The sequence below is a fragment of the Myxocyprinus asiaticus genome, chromosome 6, assembly GCF_019703515.2.
Source record: "Myxocyprinus asiaticus isolate MX2 ecotype Aquarium Trade chromosome 6, UBuf_Myxa_2, whole genome shotgun sequence".
In the NCBI taxonomy this organism is placed as follows: Eukaryota; Metazoa; Chordata; class Actinopteri; order Cypriniformes; family Catostomidae; genus Myxocyprinus; species Myxocyprinus asiaticus.
In genome coordinates, this window is record NC_059349.1 from 31,393,311 (window position 1) to 31,411,405 (window position 18,095).

Genomic DNA, 18,095 nt, shown 5'->3' on the forward strand with positions numbered 1-18,095 from the left:
GAAAACAATGATGAGGACGTTCTTGTAAGCATGCAGACACAATATGAGTCCTATAGATATATATCTGATTTATACTGTTATTTATTTATTTATGTACTTATTTATTTGTCTACCTATGTATGATTTATTTTATACGGTTTTGATTCAGTTCAGTGATCTGTCATGCCACCCTCATATTGTGAATATGTTGTACTGTATGAATAAACATTACATTTGCATACATACGATGAACAATGAATCAATTCTGGAAACTTTTTTTGTCTTTAAATGTATTAGAGAATGTGTGTAAACAGTTTATTGACAAATGCTAAGATTCACAGAAGGGCAAGATATGCGCATGTGGACTGCACTTATTTCTTTCTTTTCAAGAGATGTAATAAAGACAAGGTGAAAACTTTAGAAAGCAAGCATGAGATAAAAATATCCCTAATTTCATTATTTTATATTAATTCAGTCAGTGACTTCACACGCAGCAAACTGCATATGCACCTCATAAGGACGCTAGTTTCATGTCTAAATGATCTAAAAATATGTCAAGTAAACTTTACACATAACCCAGCAAATATTTTGAAAATACAGTGCTTATTTCTTGCTAGAAATGGAGTCATAAATTGGGGAAAAATTGAAAAACTGGGCATTTCAAAATGAATAACTTTCACCTGCTCCACCAGACACCATGTTTATTCTTTTAACCAAGTAGCAAACTACACACATAGGAGTTTTGGAAATCAAAGACAGCATAGGTAGATGTTGTTATGTAGATGTTTTTACTACTAACCGATGGTAAAACATTTGTGGAAGGTTCTTACAATACGCGAAATGGACATATATTTATTTAATTATCCATGGAACTGCCAGTCTGGCTGCTCTTTTCATGTGCAAGTGATATAAATATCAAGAAAGTTGTCCCTTCTGCTTAAATTGTTGACTACTTGTTAAACAACACTAACTTATTAATCAGGTCACAAATGTAAATAAATAAATAAATAAACAAAATTAGGGCCCTATTTCCCAAATGCACAGTAAGGCTAAGCAGATTGTAGAGATCATTTTGTGCAAATCATCTCCCAAAAACATCCTCACTAAGTAGTAGCCTATACTTGAAAATTGTTGTAGATCTACGACCATTGGTCATCGTAATGAGACAGACCAATCTGAGGGAGCAAAGAAGCCACCGAAGCTGCACCTTTCTGCTGCGCGCTCTAATACTTAAGGCAGCACTAAATTTGTGTCGAGTAAAAGTCCAGAGAGAAAAAAAAACAACAACAAAAAAAAAAAACAAAAAAAAAAAAAACAGAGACGTGGCTTTTGTCGCATTTTCGCTTGTAACTTCAGTGGATGCAGTGGATGCTCCCGAAAAATTAAACAAGTCCAGGTACGACACGATCCCTGATAAGTGGATACGATAAATCTAAAAATAATTTTGGAGAAGATGCAACGCTACCTCAGATACTCTCTCGCTCGCTCTCTCTCTCTCTCTCTCTCTCTCTCTGTATGTATATATATATATATATATATATATATATATATATATATATATATATATATATATATATATATATTTTTTTTTTTTTTTTTTTTTTTTTATATATATCTTGGTGGAGGGTCTCTGGTTAAAATGGACCAATCCCAGCTGTTGTGGTCTGCGTTGACTCGACGCGTTGTTAAATTTTTGGAGAGGTGCAGGACCAGGAATGCCTTATAGCTCGGCGTAGGTTCGACGCTCAAGTAAAAATAGGCCATATATACCAGTGAGCCTCCTATAATCAATAGCTTATCCTTGTCATTTACATAATTACACACACGGAAGGTGAAAAGATAGGACTTCTGTGTCCAAGCAGTCTCCACTAACCCTAGGAAGCTTGCCTTGCACCTTTTGAAATGGATTTGTAAAAAAAAAATAAAATAAAAAAAATAAAAAAAAAAGGCTCATGTGAAGGGTAGACCGAGTACAGTTGTAATACTTTTTTCTTTTTGCTGTACTGCACAAATACGGAGATTAATAAGCATGCCATTTTTTCACATGCGAAAGCCTATCTTTATTTGTCTACTAACAAAATAAATGCCAAAAACCTGCGTATTCATTTTTCTACCATTAGTGTTTGAAGACAATAAGGGCTTTTGTTACAACTGTGCCCAGGCCAGGTACACATGCACACACATGCAAACCAACCAAAATACTAATCATATTTTAGGACTAAAAAAAAAAAAAAACACTGCACTTTTACACTGCACTCTATCTATCTATCTATCTATTTATCTTATTGTATTTGTTTATTTTTTGCTTATTAAGCTTTCTGGCTAAATAAAAACAACAACAACCACAAAAAAATAAATAAATAAATAAAAAAAATAACAAACAAAAAAAACTCTGCTGGACGCCACTTATGAAAACACCTCACTAATCTGAAACAGCCTGCGGGCAGCCATATTCTCAGATTAACGCAGGAAAAATCAATTAGTCTAGGACGTAGTGAATCAATAATCTTCTTAATCTCCGAGAGGATAAACGTAATAATGTTTATAGGCGATGTTTTACGCATTTGAGAGGATTATTACAGAATCACACGACTTTATCGCTTATTGTCGCTACATTCCCTAGTTCCAGATCCGTGAAACCGATGCTGTTAATCTAGGATCAAATATGAGTCGTGAATTGATGGGTTTAATCTAAGTTAACTAACTATTTAAGTATCCAGAATTCTGTTATTCGATTAAGAAGCATTAATTCAGTGGATACGCCGAATCTGACACATCTGTTTTTATTTATTTATTTATTTATTGCTGATATTGCAAGAATAAACCAGTGACTTTCTTAGAAGTTAGAGAACAATAGAGCCCCGATTAAACGTGTTGATGTGACACTTAAGAAAGAGCACTTTATTTGTTCATTGTTCTGAATGAAGGAATCTCTCCACGCACCACGACTGCCGTTCTAATTTGTCTGGCAAGCTGGAGTACGAGCGCTCAGTGTGCTGTTGCTGCTCCTGTTGCTCTGGCGCATGTGGCTGGATTCCCAGGGATCCCCAGTGTTTTGCAGCTTGCGCTTCTAAACATCTATGACCCTTCAAAGAGGCTCCTGTCGTAAATGGTTGTCTACCAGTCAGTCTTTTTGAATACCAGGTCACTAAATGTAAAGTGTAAGAAGAACGAAAGCCACTTGACAGGCGCATGGACAAAGTGTGGTGCCTTTTATCGTTTTACATTATCCAACCCCCAATACACACTTGTACCACGCACGTAGCTATTGTTTCAACAATTGTTTGCTATTTGTTGTTGAATTATGATATATATATATATATATATATATATATATATATATATATATATATATATATATATATATATATATATTAAAGGTCATAGATTAACGTAGAACTATCAAACCCTTATTACTTTGTCATTGATTGATCATTTAATCTGCCATTTTATCTAATCCTTCGTCTAATCCTGTTTGACACTAGAGATTACACAGATTAGCGGTAATTCTCCAATGAAATTCTTTGACGTTTTTTCCTTTCATTAATCCACGTTTTCTTAAATAACTCAAACATTATTATTATTTTGTTATTAATATTTTAATTTTTATTATTGTTGTTATCATTATAATCAACAATTGTTTGGTTTTCAAATAATCTATTTAATGCTTAAACAATTTTGAACGTGTCATTTCTTGCCCTTTGTAGCCTTTTCTGGCCTCGTGAACTAATGCATAATGATCAATGAAAAAAGACGTCTCATTTATAATGCTCATCGTTGTAATGTCTGTTCAGAAAATCCATGTGTTGCTATTCCCATGCAAGCCCAATGTCTGCAGCGCCCACAGCCGCTGAGATATGTGACACTGGTTAATTGATATCGCAAAAGTGACGGTCACGGTCCTGTCTGCGCTTTATTAGAGAATGACTGGCTTTGCTAAACAACCGGTGGGCGCTCAGGTGCCACTTGTGTCGCTCCACAGTGGACTCAGGTGCACCGTTCGAATGTATGTGCACTTTATGCACTTTAAGTGATAAGTGACCTATATAAATTATTTATGTTATATAATCTGATGAAAAACAATATTGGACTAAATATTTTATTTGTACCTCTTCGATTTGTAAACTTTCTCCATCCTCCAGTTTTATATATATATATATATATATATATATATATATATATATATATATATATATATATATATATATAATAAATTCGTGTTTTAGCATGCAAGCTGTACGGCTGCTCTGTTCATTCACTGCCGGCAGTGGGTCTCTTTGAGTGCAGAGAGCGCAAGTGGTGTGATTCCCACGAATTGTCCCTCGCGTTGCAGCTTGCAGCGGGGTGCAACAACCATACACTCACCAGACCCTTTTTTTCTCTTTTACTAACAAAGTGACCCCCCTCCATCTTTATTTGAATAGCAGAGAATAAGCGTTGTTTATGGGCTCCAACCAGTTAGCATCTCAGGTACCAGCATAATTTGTTGTGAGGTGTCTTACAAACCTCCTCATTGGCGACCACTGTGAGGCACCCTCTTTTAGTGCCAGTACCAGCCCCCTAATAAAACCATACCCGCTGCCTGTCGTTTTTCCGCTGGTACTTTAATTCTTGTTTGTTATTCAAGGACTTCTATAATGATGTCTCGTGTTAAAACAAACAAACAAACATAAAAGAACCCACTTTATTTATATGCCCAAAACTCACTAGTTTCTATAGGAAATCTAACGGTAAATGTGCGCCGCTCCCAAACTTTTACCTAATCTTCCTTGTATATGATCCTTTATTTAAATCCAATTGATAAAATTAGTTAGTAAAAAGTATGGCTAAGACAATAAACGTTATTTTACTATGACAAGCAACGTTTTGATGTTTTTTTTTTTTTTTTTTTTTTTTTTCTGAGACAATTCATATGTTTACTTTTTTATTTTTTTAAATGACTTTTGATTCTTATTTCTTGTTCTTTATTGTTTATTATTATTATTATTATTATTATTATTATTATTATTATTATTATTATTATTATGTATCTTGTATTTTTTTAATCATTTTTATGTCATTTGATTTTTGGATTGCCATTGTGTATGAAATGTGATATATAAATAAACTTGTCTTGCCTTGTATTTTGTATTTTAAGTTTTACGTTAACATTCAATTCAATTTAAAGCTGTTCTTCTATTCATATATTAACGGTGGTTGATAAAGTTGATTAAACATGGAAAAAAAGCACAAACTTGATCACTCTTTCCAGAAGATAACATGGACACAATCTTCACTGAAACACTGCACTTTGATCGGCCTACTTGTGAAAACACCTGTTAGAAATAACAGCCGCACAATGCAGTAAATCTGCACATTGAATTGGAATGTTATCTCGGCTAAACGATAAATAACGATAAACTTTTTACATAAGAGAGACAATCATGTCATTTGTGATTCTGCTAATATCTCTTGTTCATTTCGTAGACTTATTCTCAATTTAAAATCTTAATTCAGTGTGGATCATTTTTATGTTTGTTTTCCTTTCAAGATGTTTCTTTCTGCCTGTTTTAGAACATGTATTGTCACAGATAAGTTTTTCAGGGTGACTACGGGTTGTTCTTATTGAAAGCTAAAAACACCCCCGCTTTACCACTGAAGCTCTCATCTTTTTCTAGTGATTGTTTCTTGAGCAGGCGAGTGCTATTCTTTACCCTTTCTGTCTCTTAAATGACAGCTCTTTTCACTGACATCACTCATACACCAATGCTGTATTGTATGGATCTAGTGGACAATCAATGAGGCTTTAACATAGCTGCATGACTTGATAATTAAGAGCCCAATGGAAGGGGCTATGCTGCACGCGAATGGTGAACGCTTGAATAGAAGACGTGGTTACCTGCTTAAAGATGAGCCTCAAGGTGACAGGGTCAACAGTACCTATTCCCTGACCCCTTAATTACACGTGATATCTGTGTGCACTTTATCCATTAATTCTTAATGGTAGAAAGACAAACGGGCAGACATAAACAACATTTAAGTGAGTACACACCATGTCCCTTAACCACTCTGCTATTACTTATCTCTCTCTCTCTGTCTGTTTGTTCAACATCTGGGGAACTGAGGAGTTACCCAATTCACATAAGAACTGGAAAATTGATAGAGAAGTCACACATGCAAACTGGTTATATTTGAAAGAAATACATTTGATATATTCCTGCAGTGCAGTTATATAGGCCTAATAACATGGCGGGCTTTTATGTATTATTTCTGTATTGTCTCTAAAATGTTTAATTTTCCAAAATCACATAGCCTACATATTTAATTTAAGTCGATAATAGAGTGTTAAACCTCCCATTGTCTTGGGGTCATTTTTGACCCAGGACAGGTAGAATACGTTACAAATATCGCATAGTTTTTGGTACTGGAACCAAACGGTGTGACTTTGTCAAAACGATCAAACCAAACCAAATAAATGGAAAATGTATTTTTTATATATATAATTGTTTTAGAGGTCAATTTTGACCTGTATAGGAAGAACCTGTTGTGACCTTTTACACTCGGACTTACTGGAAGTTATACAGCTTTAAATCGTTTTTTTGCACATCTATGAATCAAATCTGACCTCAAAATATTCCACATTTTTTCAAATTTAGCCCCCAGTTCAATACTGTTCTCTAGCTTCCCAACCTGCTCCACTGGGAACTGCATCTTTCCTACAAATTGCATACTTTGTACACATGCACATTTATTCACAAACACAGAGTATTTTTACAGTTCTGAACAGGTAATATGTTATGTTTACTAACATGATTTTATATGGTAGAGTAAAAATTACGGCACCTTCTTAAACCCCTGTAACACTGTAACAATCTATTTGACATTAGTGGGAAAGAATGGATTTGTTGCAATGGATGTGCAAAGTGGGCACATTTTGACTGCCGGAAAAGGCAATAGAGGTTCTTTTGTGAAATTGTAAACAAAATTGTAACTCTAAAATATACATTGTTGATTTTCTAAAAGCAGAATGATTCGGAAGATTTGTGTAATGTAGTTCATTTGTTATAAAGTGCCAACAGTGATTGAAATAGATGTAAATTTAGACATCCTTGGCCAAGTTTTGCCAAGTTTATATATAAATATATATAAATCTTTAAACATTGTTATTTCATTAATATTCAGTGCATATAATGTTTTCCACTATCACTATACACTTTAGGACAACGATATAACAGATTTTTCTAAAGGGGGGGGGGGGGGGGTCTTTAGTGCCATTGTACACTAATCAAGAATTTATGCATTTTGAATGGTTTTCAGTATGGTTAAAAAAAATATCCGTATAAAGGAGGGTGCAGTTTTTTTTAAGACAATAGGAGTGTTAAATAATATAAAACTATTGAAAACAGGCAGGACAGACAGCCTATAGGCCTACGTGTTATTTTTGTTTTATTCATGTTAAACTGATTCTGATCACTTGGTTTGACTAGGACATAGATGGATGGAAAGAATATTTTTTATGATACAGTTGTCAATATGGGCAGTAAAAAAGTACTCCCAATCGCTTTGTCGTCAATTTAGGACCATGTCCTGTCTATGTTTTGGGCTCAGGGGGCGTGTACTGGGGGGGTGGCCTGTAAATATGCCTTACCCTAAGGTGAGCTGCCTCAGCTGCAGGCGCTGGGGATGCTTAGCGCTGATTGGTTGGCTCTTACGGTCAATGGCACGCGACTATGGATGTAGTTATAAGAGTCCTCGCGTGCCGCCTTTCAAACTGAACCAACTCTTGAGCATCAACAGGAAAGATCGAAGAGTCGGCGATTGTTGTTACTGGGCAACACCAACACAGCACAAAAATGGACAATGTGTTGGATCCATTCACAGGCTTAGATTCATTCTCCTCCCCTTATTTCGACGACGATGACTTCTTCACGGACCAGTCGTCGAGGGACCACTTGGACACAGACGAGTTTTTGGACGAGGATGTCGACTTTCTCACAAATCAAATCCAAGAATATTATAAGGACAGTCGGATATCACAGGATGGAGATTATTGTGATGTTGGCAACTTCTCTTTTTCCTCTTCGTCTTCGACTTTCTCATACGGATGCGCTGACAGCACCTCGGAGCTGTCCCCTCACAGAGGAGACGGTCCCTTATTAAAGAGGCGAAGGCGCATGAGATCCGAAGGAGAGATGCAACAGTTGCGTCAAGCTGCCAACGTACGGGAGCGACGGAGAATGCAATCCATTAACGATGCTTTCGAGGGACTGAGATCTCACATCCCTACTTTACCATACGAGAAAAGACTCTCAAAAGTTGACACTTTACGACTTGCAATAGGCTATATAAATTTCCTTGCAGAACTTGTGCAGTCTGACATGCCGATCCGGAACCCAAATAGTGACTCTTTAAACCAACCCAAAAAAGTCATAATTTGCCACAGAGGAACAAGTATGTATAATTATCATTATTATTATATTCTTTATTTCTATTATTATTATTATTATTATTATTATTATTATACTAAAACAACTCTTTCCTAGGATCCCCATCTCCAAATGATCCGGACTACGGGTTGCCTCCTCTCGCGGGACACTCTCTTTCATGGACTGATGAGAAGCAGCTAAAAGACCAGAACATCATTAGAACAGCGAAAGTATGGACACCAGAGGACCCAAGAAAGTTGCACTTGAAATCATCTATAAACAACATTGAGAATGAACCCCCCTGTAATTTCATTTCCTAAAGCAGTGCCGTTATTGTAACTACTGAATACACGTTGTGTACAACTGAATTGTGTGGATATATTTTGTGTTTTTGTAACATATTATTATCGTGACTATCTGTATTTCAGCTTTTCAGTCTGAATTGAACATAAAGCCATTGGCAATCATTTTGTGTCGTACATATTTAATTGTTTTAATATATATTTTTCTTCTAATTTAATACGGATTGTATGCTAAACAAAAAATATTTTTTTATACAAACGAAATGCGTAAAAATGCGTCTATATTTATACTGATGACTTAATAAATTTGTCTATCTTACTTTCATGTGTTTGTATCTTTGACTTTTATGGAAAATAAAACATGATATATAAACCAGTTCCTAACACCAACATAGACCCCAAAAATCAAGCTTGACATGAATTAATTGTAACCTCCTGTCCTGTTTGGTTACAGACTGTTTGCTCTAATTCTTCATTTTTAGTAGGGCGTGGTTAAAAAGTCTGATTCAAAATTAAATTAATTTGGGCAAACAGACATCATGTGGTACACAATTTAATTATGATATTAGGTATACACCATGATAGCATAAATATGACAAAAAAATTGAATATGATAAATATGATGATGACAGGCCATCCTTTTTTTGCATAACAATGAGGGGACCAGAGTCAAATCGTGCGATTAACTGTAACTAAAACCTGATTTTTTTTAATAAATGTGAGGTGTGACGCTTTTGATATACTGAACAAAAGCTGACTGTTATAATTTAGCATTATGGAAATTTGACGGACCCTCGCTGTGACTCTGACAGTTTGGGTGAATAAAATAAATAAATAAATAAATAAATAAATAAATAAATAAATAAATAAAATGGAGAGGAACGAGTATGTTTAAACGTGTGGGACCAACTTGTTAAAAGAGGCATGACGTTTCCTTGTGCCTTGGGCAGTTGGCCTGGGTACACTGCAGGTGCTCCAAGGCAAAACATTTCCCATGGTATCCACTTGTGTCCTGTGGAACCATTTGTCTCTACGTCAGCTCTCGCAGTTATTAAGAGGTAGCCCAAACACATGCTCATGTCCACATGTCCAATGTAAACTCGCGAAGAGCGCTTGGAGGCCAATATTACTAATGGACTGGGACTGGGATCACAGGTATTTATTTAATACTACTATTATTTAACGTTTCAGTTAAACGTATAATGTAATGTTTGTTCTTAATTGTAGGGTACGCTGTATCCCATTATTAATACATACACTGTCACAGTGTATGCAATGAGTTAATTATTAAACGCATTGGTTAACAACGTCAAAATAATAATAATAATAATAATAATAATGTTTACGTTATTTATTTACTACCCTACTGTGTTTGTTGTTGCCGTGTGAAGTGTATTATATGGGGACATCTATTTGGTATTAGTGTCAACAATATTTTGCAATCCCCACTAACTTTCCTAATTAATTAAATTAAATCTTAACTGATCGACATAATCAAACCTTTCCACGTATTACCGCCTCATTAAACGCGTAGATTACTACTGTCTAGGGCGCAGGACTAAAACCGTGTAATCCCATTATACTCATTAGAAAGTCAAATGTTAGCAAGTCAGACTTAATCAAGACAAAGGACCCCAGACGTCTTCTGGCGATTTCAGCTAGACTATTTACCCGTGGTAACATTTCAATTTGATTAGGGGAGGAGGACAGAGACAAAAATACTGCTATCATTGTATTTTGGCAACTCATGCTACTCAAAGAGAGTGTTTTCAAAGCAGGCACAGTACAAAACCCTTAAAGCATCTTTTGGAAGAGCGCCGATGGAGCGGAAGAAAAAGGCTGATGCACTGAATCTTTTGAGGGTTCTATTTAGTCACTTTGGGGTTTTGGCTTGGCAAAGCTTAAATGCACCCATTTATTGCTTGTCAGGTTTATACCCATTATTTTGTGTTCCAAAGACCCACAGACCCTTTTGAAAAGTCACCATGTGGTAAAACAGTCCGCAACTGTGGATACTCATGGATTGGTAAATGGTATTGTGTGGAGTTCTAATAACGTATAAAAATGCACAAGTCAAATTGTAGTACAGGGCGATCTCATGTAGGCTATGCGCAGTTTGAAATGTGCAGTTTAAAATCAAATCAAATGAATGAATAAATGAACAAACAACCGGAATTATCCAATTAAATAAAGTTTTGCCTGTGTGCGTCAAAGCAGAAAGCACTATTTTTTAGGAATACTTTAGGAAAAGATCCTGCAAATCTGCCATCGCCACCATCATCATAAATGTTAAGCTCATTATGTAGTCCACACCTAAATATCAAGAAAAGTGAAATGATCCTGCTTGGTTTATAACTATCAATGTCATCTTTTTTATATCCTACAATCCGCACTAAGCCTAAATGAGTTACTGGGAACAGCGCCTATCAAGATTCTCATAAGCTTTAAATCTAATCATATTCGGATTATCGCCGACCAAAAATATGGAGGATAAGGCTGCAAATCTTTGAGTCTTCCGCGTTTTCATTAGTGAATGGCAACAGTGGCATTGGGGTGCCAGCTGCCAGCATAAACAAACACCAGTTGATTCCCCTTTACCCAAACCTTTTAAAGCCTTCTAAATCCCGCATGTCCAAGTCGCCTCTGGGGGTACAGTGATCCTCAACAACAAACACTATTTGTCAAAAAAATATTACCTCTGGAGGGCACAGGTGCGCGGGCTAACAGGTGCTTGAATCTGGGTGAGAAAGTCAGGCTCATCAAGCACCCCGGGTACAGGGGGACTTTGTTGCCAAAGGACAGACTGTCCATGCATGCGCCCCTAGTTTTTACACGATGCCGAGGCTCCAGACAATTGCAATGATATCTTTGTTGCAAAGACTGTGTCCTAGGCTTTAACAAATCCGTCGCTGTCGAGTTTCTCTTCTATGCAAGTGGTATTTCAAACTTGCTCATTTTATGCGTCTGGGTCCTGGACAGCAGCTGCTTAAAACAAGCAAAGAGAGAGGCCCGTCTCCGTCTACAACGCCTCCAAGACGTGTTGGCATGGTACTCTTGTCTTTAATGTAACATTACCCTTTGTCTTTGCACAATATGGGAACAGTAAAGCATAACGTGTGTTATTATAAAACACAATTTCAATTATACACATAGGGCTTCAACGCGAGCCAGCAAACAGTTTTGTTTAGCCCTCCAAGTCCACGGGCTACAGACGCATTGCCTTGATCAAGCCATTTAATTTAGGTCCACCAATTTTTCACGTACAGAAAAAGGACTGAAGCGCTGCCTCCAAAGGACATCGATGGCTTTGCCATCACCTGGCGTTTAGAACTGTTCAATTGAGACAATGTGGGGTAATGTGAAGTGAGTCCGTTAACATAAGGCCCTCACCATCTCGCTCCATTGCTTTCTCTTGTTAATACCTCATTACCCGGATTTAACAAATCCTCAATTGCATATGTTTGGTGTCTCCATATTTTGATCCGTACGATTAAGCAGATGTTACGACTGAAAACTGAAAAGTCCAAGGCTACTCATGTCTGAAAGAAGAGCGGGACTAACAAAGAGCCTTGGAGAGCTTCAGAGAGACATTTACGACCAACAAACAGACTTCAGCCTGCTCTGTTTAAGCCATTGTGTCGTTTTTTAATAATTAAGGTTAATAAGAATAGGTTTGAATACTATGAATGCCAGGACCACAGGTCCGGGGTGACATGATGAATGAGGTGCTTGATTTTTGCCAAGCTTGAGAGCCCTGCTCTTGGACCTTCAAGCTGATAGAAAATATTGTCATTTCTTTAATTAACAGCATGACTTTCATTCAGAACATAGCCGGGTGGTGAAAAGCTTATGTTGTAATGAAACACACTGCGTGGTTGCTGCAATGCCTCAGAAAATAAAGAGCAAGTCAATGCCCATGCGCGCTTTGGTTTGTGCGCACGTAGACTACTCCATCTAAATCAAATAAAGGGAACCTTTCCAACTTTTAAAAGACCACGTTTTACCTTTATTATTGCCTTTGCTGCTGTATCCATTAAGCATATGGTGCGAAAGCAGCAGCCTTTGTACTGACAAAACCCTCGACACCGCAACCGGTGTCTATTGCGAATCATTTAACTTTTTAGCAGCCAAACAGAACCCAGGGAAACAAGTGCACAAAAGCGCGCACGCGTGCAGGATTTTAAAGAAAAATAAAATATTGTTCAATTAAGCATAAAAAGACAGACTGACCCCCTCAGCTCCTCATTTTTCTTTCTAACAAAAGACGCCAGTTCCTTCCAGAAAAAAAATACTGTTATGCCATGACATTGGACCTGGCAAAAAACATCACCAAGGCATGCTGAGTTTTTGCGCAAGGGACGCATGGGTTTCAAGAGCCAAATGGGAAGCTGGCAGGGATTGCTCGTTTGAAGGTGGACTCCCACTCATCAAGCCCCAACCAACTTGAGAAAAAAAAAAAAAAAAAAAAAAAACACACAATTGCTTGATTTACCTCTTCAATTTCATTCAATAATCGACCCACATTCTTTAAAAGTGTGCAAGTATATGCATATTAAGGATCTTTGGATATGTTGCTCTGAATAAGCATTGTTTCTTCTAATTAAAAGTTGTCTGATATTCTTAATAGCTCGATAATGTAGAAGTATATTCTGATGTATACTAAATGTCTTATTAAATACTTACAGGTCCCATCTGTCCAGAGTTATCATAGGATACGTGAAACAACTACCCTACCGTTTTACCTTAAATGTATAACTTCAAGTTACTTCATAACACTGTTCGGCAAAATACCTAGTAAAATTCATTTGATCTAATGGCGAACATAATGATGAGCGCATTAATATGATCATTATTAGGCCTATATTATTGTTGCTGTTTCTGTAGTAGAATTTGATTTGGTGGTTAATCAACGCATTCATGCATTTTCTTGCGACTGAAAAAATGGTGTTCTGGTAAGTCACGGTCAAAACAAACATTAAGAGTCTCTGCGCAAAAAGTGCAATAGTCTTACTTCTAGAAGCCAAAGCTATCGGTAACGTTTGCTATTGTTAATTGCTTTTAAAAGTAGGCAATTATGCCAATAGTGGTAAGATGGGCAAAATTATTTAGCCTAATCCTAAACTCGTAACACTTTACGATAGCAACAATAGTTGCCTCTATTGCGTGGTGCGTTTCCCAAAAGCATCGTTAGCGAACTATGGTCGCAATTTTCATCGTTACCAACATAGTTCAACGATTTGGCGTTTCCCGAAACCGAAGTTCCAACGAACATTCGCTAACAGCGTCGCAAAGGTGTGTAGTTAGAACTACAGCTCTTTACCTGTGGTTAGAAGCATAGTTCCTTGTTAGTTTGTGGTGTCGAAGTCATTGATTTCGCCGCGGCTGGGGTGTGTTCTATTCAGAGTTATTACCCCTATGCCCTATTCCCTTCAAAGACTTCACCAGCCACATTGCGAGCTTTGAAAGGATTGAAATTGTGGTGCTCAAAGTTATTTTTATTGGAAATTCAGTTTGAAACTATCTTCTCCCTTCGAAGTGCCCTCCGAAGGCATTATTTATGACGTTTGGAACACACTTTGGCTTCGTTTTCGCGTAGAAAAGGTGGGTTATTTTATTATTTACAAGCGAATATCTGTTACATTTTCCAAAGAGAAATTTCACATATGGCTTTATATGTAAAACACAATATGCATGTTAATGGTTTTCACGGGTATAAAAAATTATCTGTACTGTACATACAGTATATGCAACATATCTGCAGTACTTTGAGTATAGTGTCAGAAAAGCGCTATGTAAGTGTAAAATTCATGGTAAAATGTAAAATTTGCAGAGTAAAAAACATAGGCCAAGGTAGGAAATTACACAAAATGTTTATTACAAGTTATGTCAGTCAGATGAAATAATAGAAAATACAGTAACCAAACTGTACTGAAAAAAGAAAAAAGTAACCAAACATTTTCTGAATAAAATGTTCTCTTCTGCTCCTGCAGGATGCATTGTGCCTTCATGTGGATTCAGTGGATCATCATCATCATTAGCAGCAGCATCTTCATCATCAGGGTTTGGGAGTAATGAATACATGTAACGGGATTACGTATTTAAAATACAAAATATAAGTAACTGTATTCCACTACAGTTACAGTTTAAATCATTGGTATTTAGAATACAGTTACATTAAAAATGTATTTTGATTACTGAAGAGATTACTTTGCATTTTATTGTCATTTGTTTCATTTAATATTTAGTCCTTTCAGATAGAAAACATTTCTACATATAAATGATGCGATCCAAAGTTCCTTTGAACAGCGGTGAAACACTTTCTTATGATGTGTTACATTCATACAAGCAGACAGAGAAGTTTGAAGTAAGTTTGGAGCAGAAGAAATAGAAATAAACCTTGTGTAAATTGTCAGCTTTACGCTAAGATAAAATGCTATTTCTAGCCATTTTACATGCACATGTTACCAGGCACGATCATATTTTCTTATCAAGAAAATTTACGTTGGATCATAATTTCTTTTTCTAGATTTTTTAGGGCAAAAATCGTATTCTTGATAATAATTTTTGTATTGTTTTCTTGTAAAAATATCTAAAAATCCTTAAAACAAGATCAATTTGATTGATCTTGTTTTAGAAACAACACTGCATAAGATATTTATGTTTTTCAGAGAATGTATTTTTAACGTGTATTTTGTCTTACTGTACTGGCAGAGTTTTTATAGTCAAAACAAGTGAAAAAAAATCTACCAGTGCTGGAGAAGTAATCCAAAGTATATAGAATACGTTACTGACCTTGAGAAATCTAACGAAATACGTTACAAATTACATTTTACAGCATGTATTCTGTAATCTGTAGTGGAATACATTTCAAAAGTAACCCTCCCAACCCTGTTCATCATCAGCACCAGCATGACCCCCCTCTTCCTCCTCAGGAAGTTGAACAAATTTCCGTGACTGAAATGTTGTGACTGGATTTTTTGAGGAGTTATGGGGAAAGGTGTTCATAAGCTGTAACAGCAAAGGTGTTACTGCTTTCACAGCCTTGCTGACCTAAGACTTGCTGAGCCACAGGCCATCACCAACCACCTCCATAAAACTTCCCACAGCACAATAACACAGTGCAGCTAAGAACTGCACTGCTGGACTTAAGGCGTAGTTTCTTCTTGTGGCCCTCTGAAGGTGTGGTTTCACAACCTGCAGCAATTCAAGGATCTTGGTCCTTGGAATCCGGAATTTTCTTATGACGTCGTCATCAGATAGAGGGTCAAGCGGGGAGAAATTTGTACTTATGTAGGCATTTATATACACTACCTGACTTCTGCGTCACCTTCTGTGCTCAGGCTGTAGGATTCTTTGTAAAGCCGCCATTGTTGAGCATTTGATACACACATAGATACTGTATTTATTAGGAGAGTCATTAATACACCTGCATCTGAGGAATGGATAGAAACACCTTGGTGGCTAATAATCATCTAAATTAACTAAGCTAAATGTGAGTGTTTCCTCAATGATTTGTGACAGTAATAGGGGCACAGCTTAATTTGATTATCTAATTATTGTATTCATCTGTTAATGGGTTTTTGGTTTTAAAATAGGCTGCTTTCATGCTGTTTTTTTATTTATTTATTTTTTTCATAGTTTTCATGCTGTGGCTTGGGGAAAATGAGAAGGCCTCTTTAGAATTGTCTGAGGATTTAAATAAAGGATGTGTTTTGTGTCATGTTTGGTTTATATTATCCTGGCTATTATCTTGTGTATTGAGATAATCTTTACATAGCCAGCTTTAGTTACTTGCCTGTTGAAGTGTATGTGTTGGTGGGTCATCACCACTGCAAAACAATAAAGGTTTGTATTTCATTCCATACATAGGATTCTTAATCATACTTACAGTATATAATTTATTATTGACATTATTCTGGTAGTTGATAAAGAAGTAATGATATTGCATGACATGATTCACAAAATAATTGCTTACATTTGATCTGGCATTCCAATGCTACTGTGATGCACCAAGTCACAAGTATCACCTATTATGTGCTCATTTCTAGAAGTTAAACAACTGGATGAATTCCCAGTGTATTAGAAAAGCACTAACTCAAAACACATGTTAAAAAATGACAGAGTATTTTTGGTCATCAAATGGGATATTATATTTTGTATTTAAATTCAGATTGTGAAGTATTTTAACTTCTCTGTCACTGAAAAGCAACTTGAAAATCGTATGTTTGCTGCAATGCAGCACCACACAGATTCACCAGAGCCCATTTGCCAGACCAGTCTGTATCTTTCACTCCATATATATTTTATTCTATATCTTTCATTGTGTCAAGAATAAAAGTGGCGTTCTTATTGGTTTTTGAAAAGTGTGCATATGTGCCCCAGAGGTAAGACGGAAACCCCACTATTGCAGCTCAATGCTGCGAGAGGTCGCGATGAAAACAAACACACCAGCACCATAGGGGCATGTGAAAATAAAGCGAAACAACGGAGAACAGAAAATAACAGAAGTAGTCCTCAGATGCCATGTTCGCTATTTACAGCAGCGTCAAGGGGAAATAACGTTGCTATGGAGCTGCTTACTGACCAAACCGTTTGTATACTTTTGTAGAGTACGCCACTTACAACGTGCATATAAACATAAATGTCTATTTCGTGTCTTAAGCAGTTTTTTCACAATAAACCTTCTGTCCATGTAAATGAGCTGTTAAAATTTGATATCCATTCGATCTCTGCAGAAGTTATTACTCCACCCCCTGAGTAACGTCATTAATGAGACCTCCACATTGTTGAACCAACGTGGTTTGAACGATGGACGTGCGACATAGTTACTAGGGTTTCGGGAAACAGTCATGACTAGTTAGTTTCTCTAACGATGCATCGTACTATGGTGGTTAAGCAGTGAGATACGTCGTTGTACGGGAAACGCTCCCCAGATTGGCCACCCTACATTAGGGACAGCTGGCTTTGCTTGGCCATGGAACCCCATACCACCCTTGGTGGACCATACACAATGACACTGACCTTACCACGGGGAATCCAAAATGTGCCTTTGAATGAATTAGCCTCAAAGTCGTCTTGCTATGTTCATTGTTCGCAAAAGAATGGACTGAATATTGTTCTTAATATGAGAGGCATTGTATCCAGCTTCTGCGTGCCCCAAATAAAATATTACTGCTCCTTTATTCAAACTCTCGTATTTCAAGGCAGGCTTGCTGTTGCCGTATGTGGTTTTCTGTCAGTGCTAAGCTATCCAGACCCTGCCTGCCACTTCATGACAATGCCTGGGTCCCAAACATTTATTGATGTTCTTTGTTTTGTATGACCCTATCACCAAGAGATTTTTGGTGATGGTTTGCTATAAGCTAAAATTTCTGTAAACTTTTTCCCGCTTGCAATAGGCTAGATCTGG

The 18,095-nt window shown here is 36.7% G+C and overlaps 1 protein-coding gene across 1 annotated transcript; it reads left to right on the plus strand.

Annotated features, from left to right (window-relative positions):
* Positions 1-7,753: 7,753 nt before the first annotated feature.
* On the plus strand, positions 7,754-8,949 carry LOC127442506 (pancreas transcription factor 1 subunit alpha-like). The gene is made up of 2 exons (XM_051700592.1): positions 7,754-8,409; positions 8,502-8,949. Exons 1-2 carry the CDS (start codon positions 7,812-7,814, stop codon positions 8,702-8,704), a joined length of 801 nt encoding a protein of 266 aa, XP_051556552.1. The 5' UTR covers positions 7,754-7,811; the 3' UTR covers positions 8,705-8,949.
* The last annotated feature ends 9,146 nt before the right edge of the window (positions 8,950-18,095 follow it).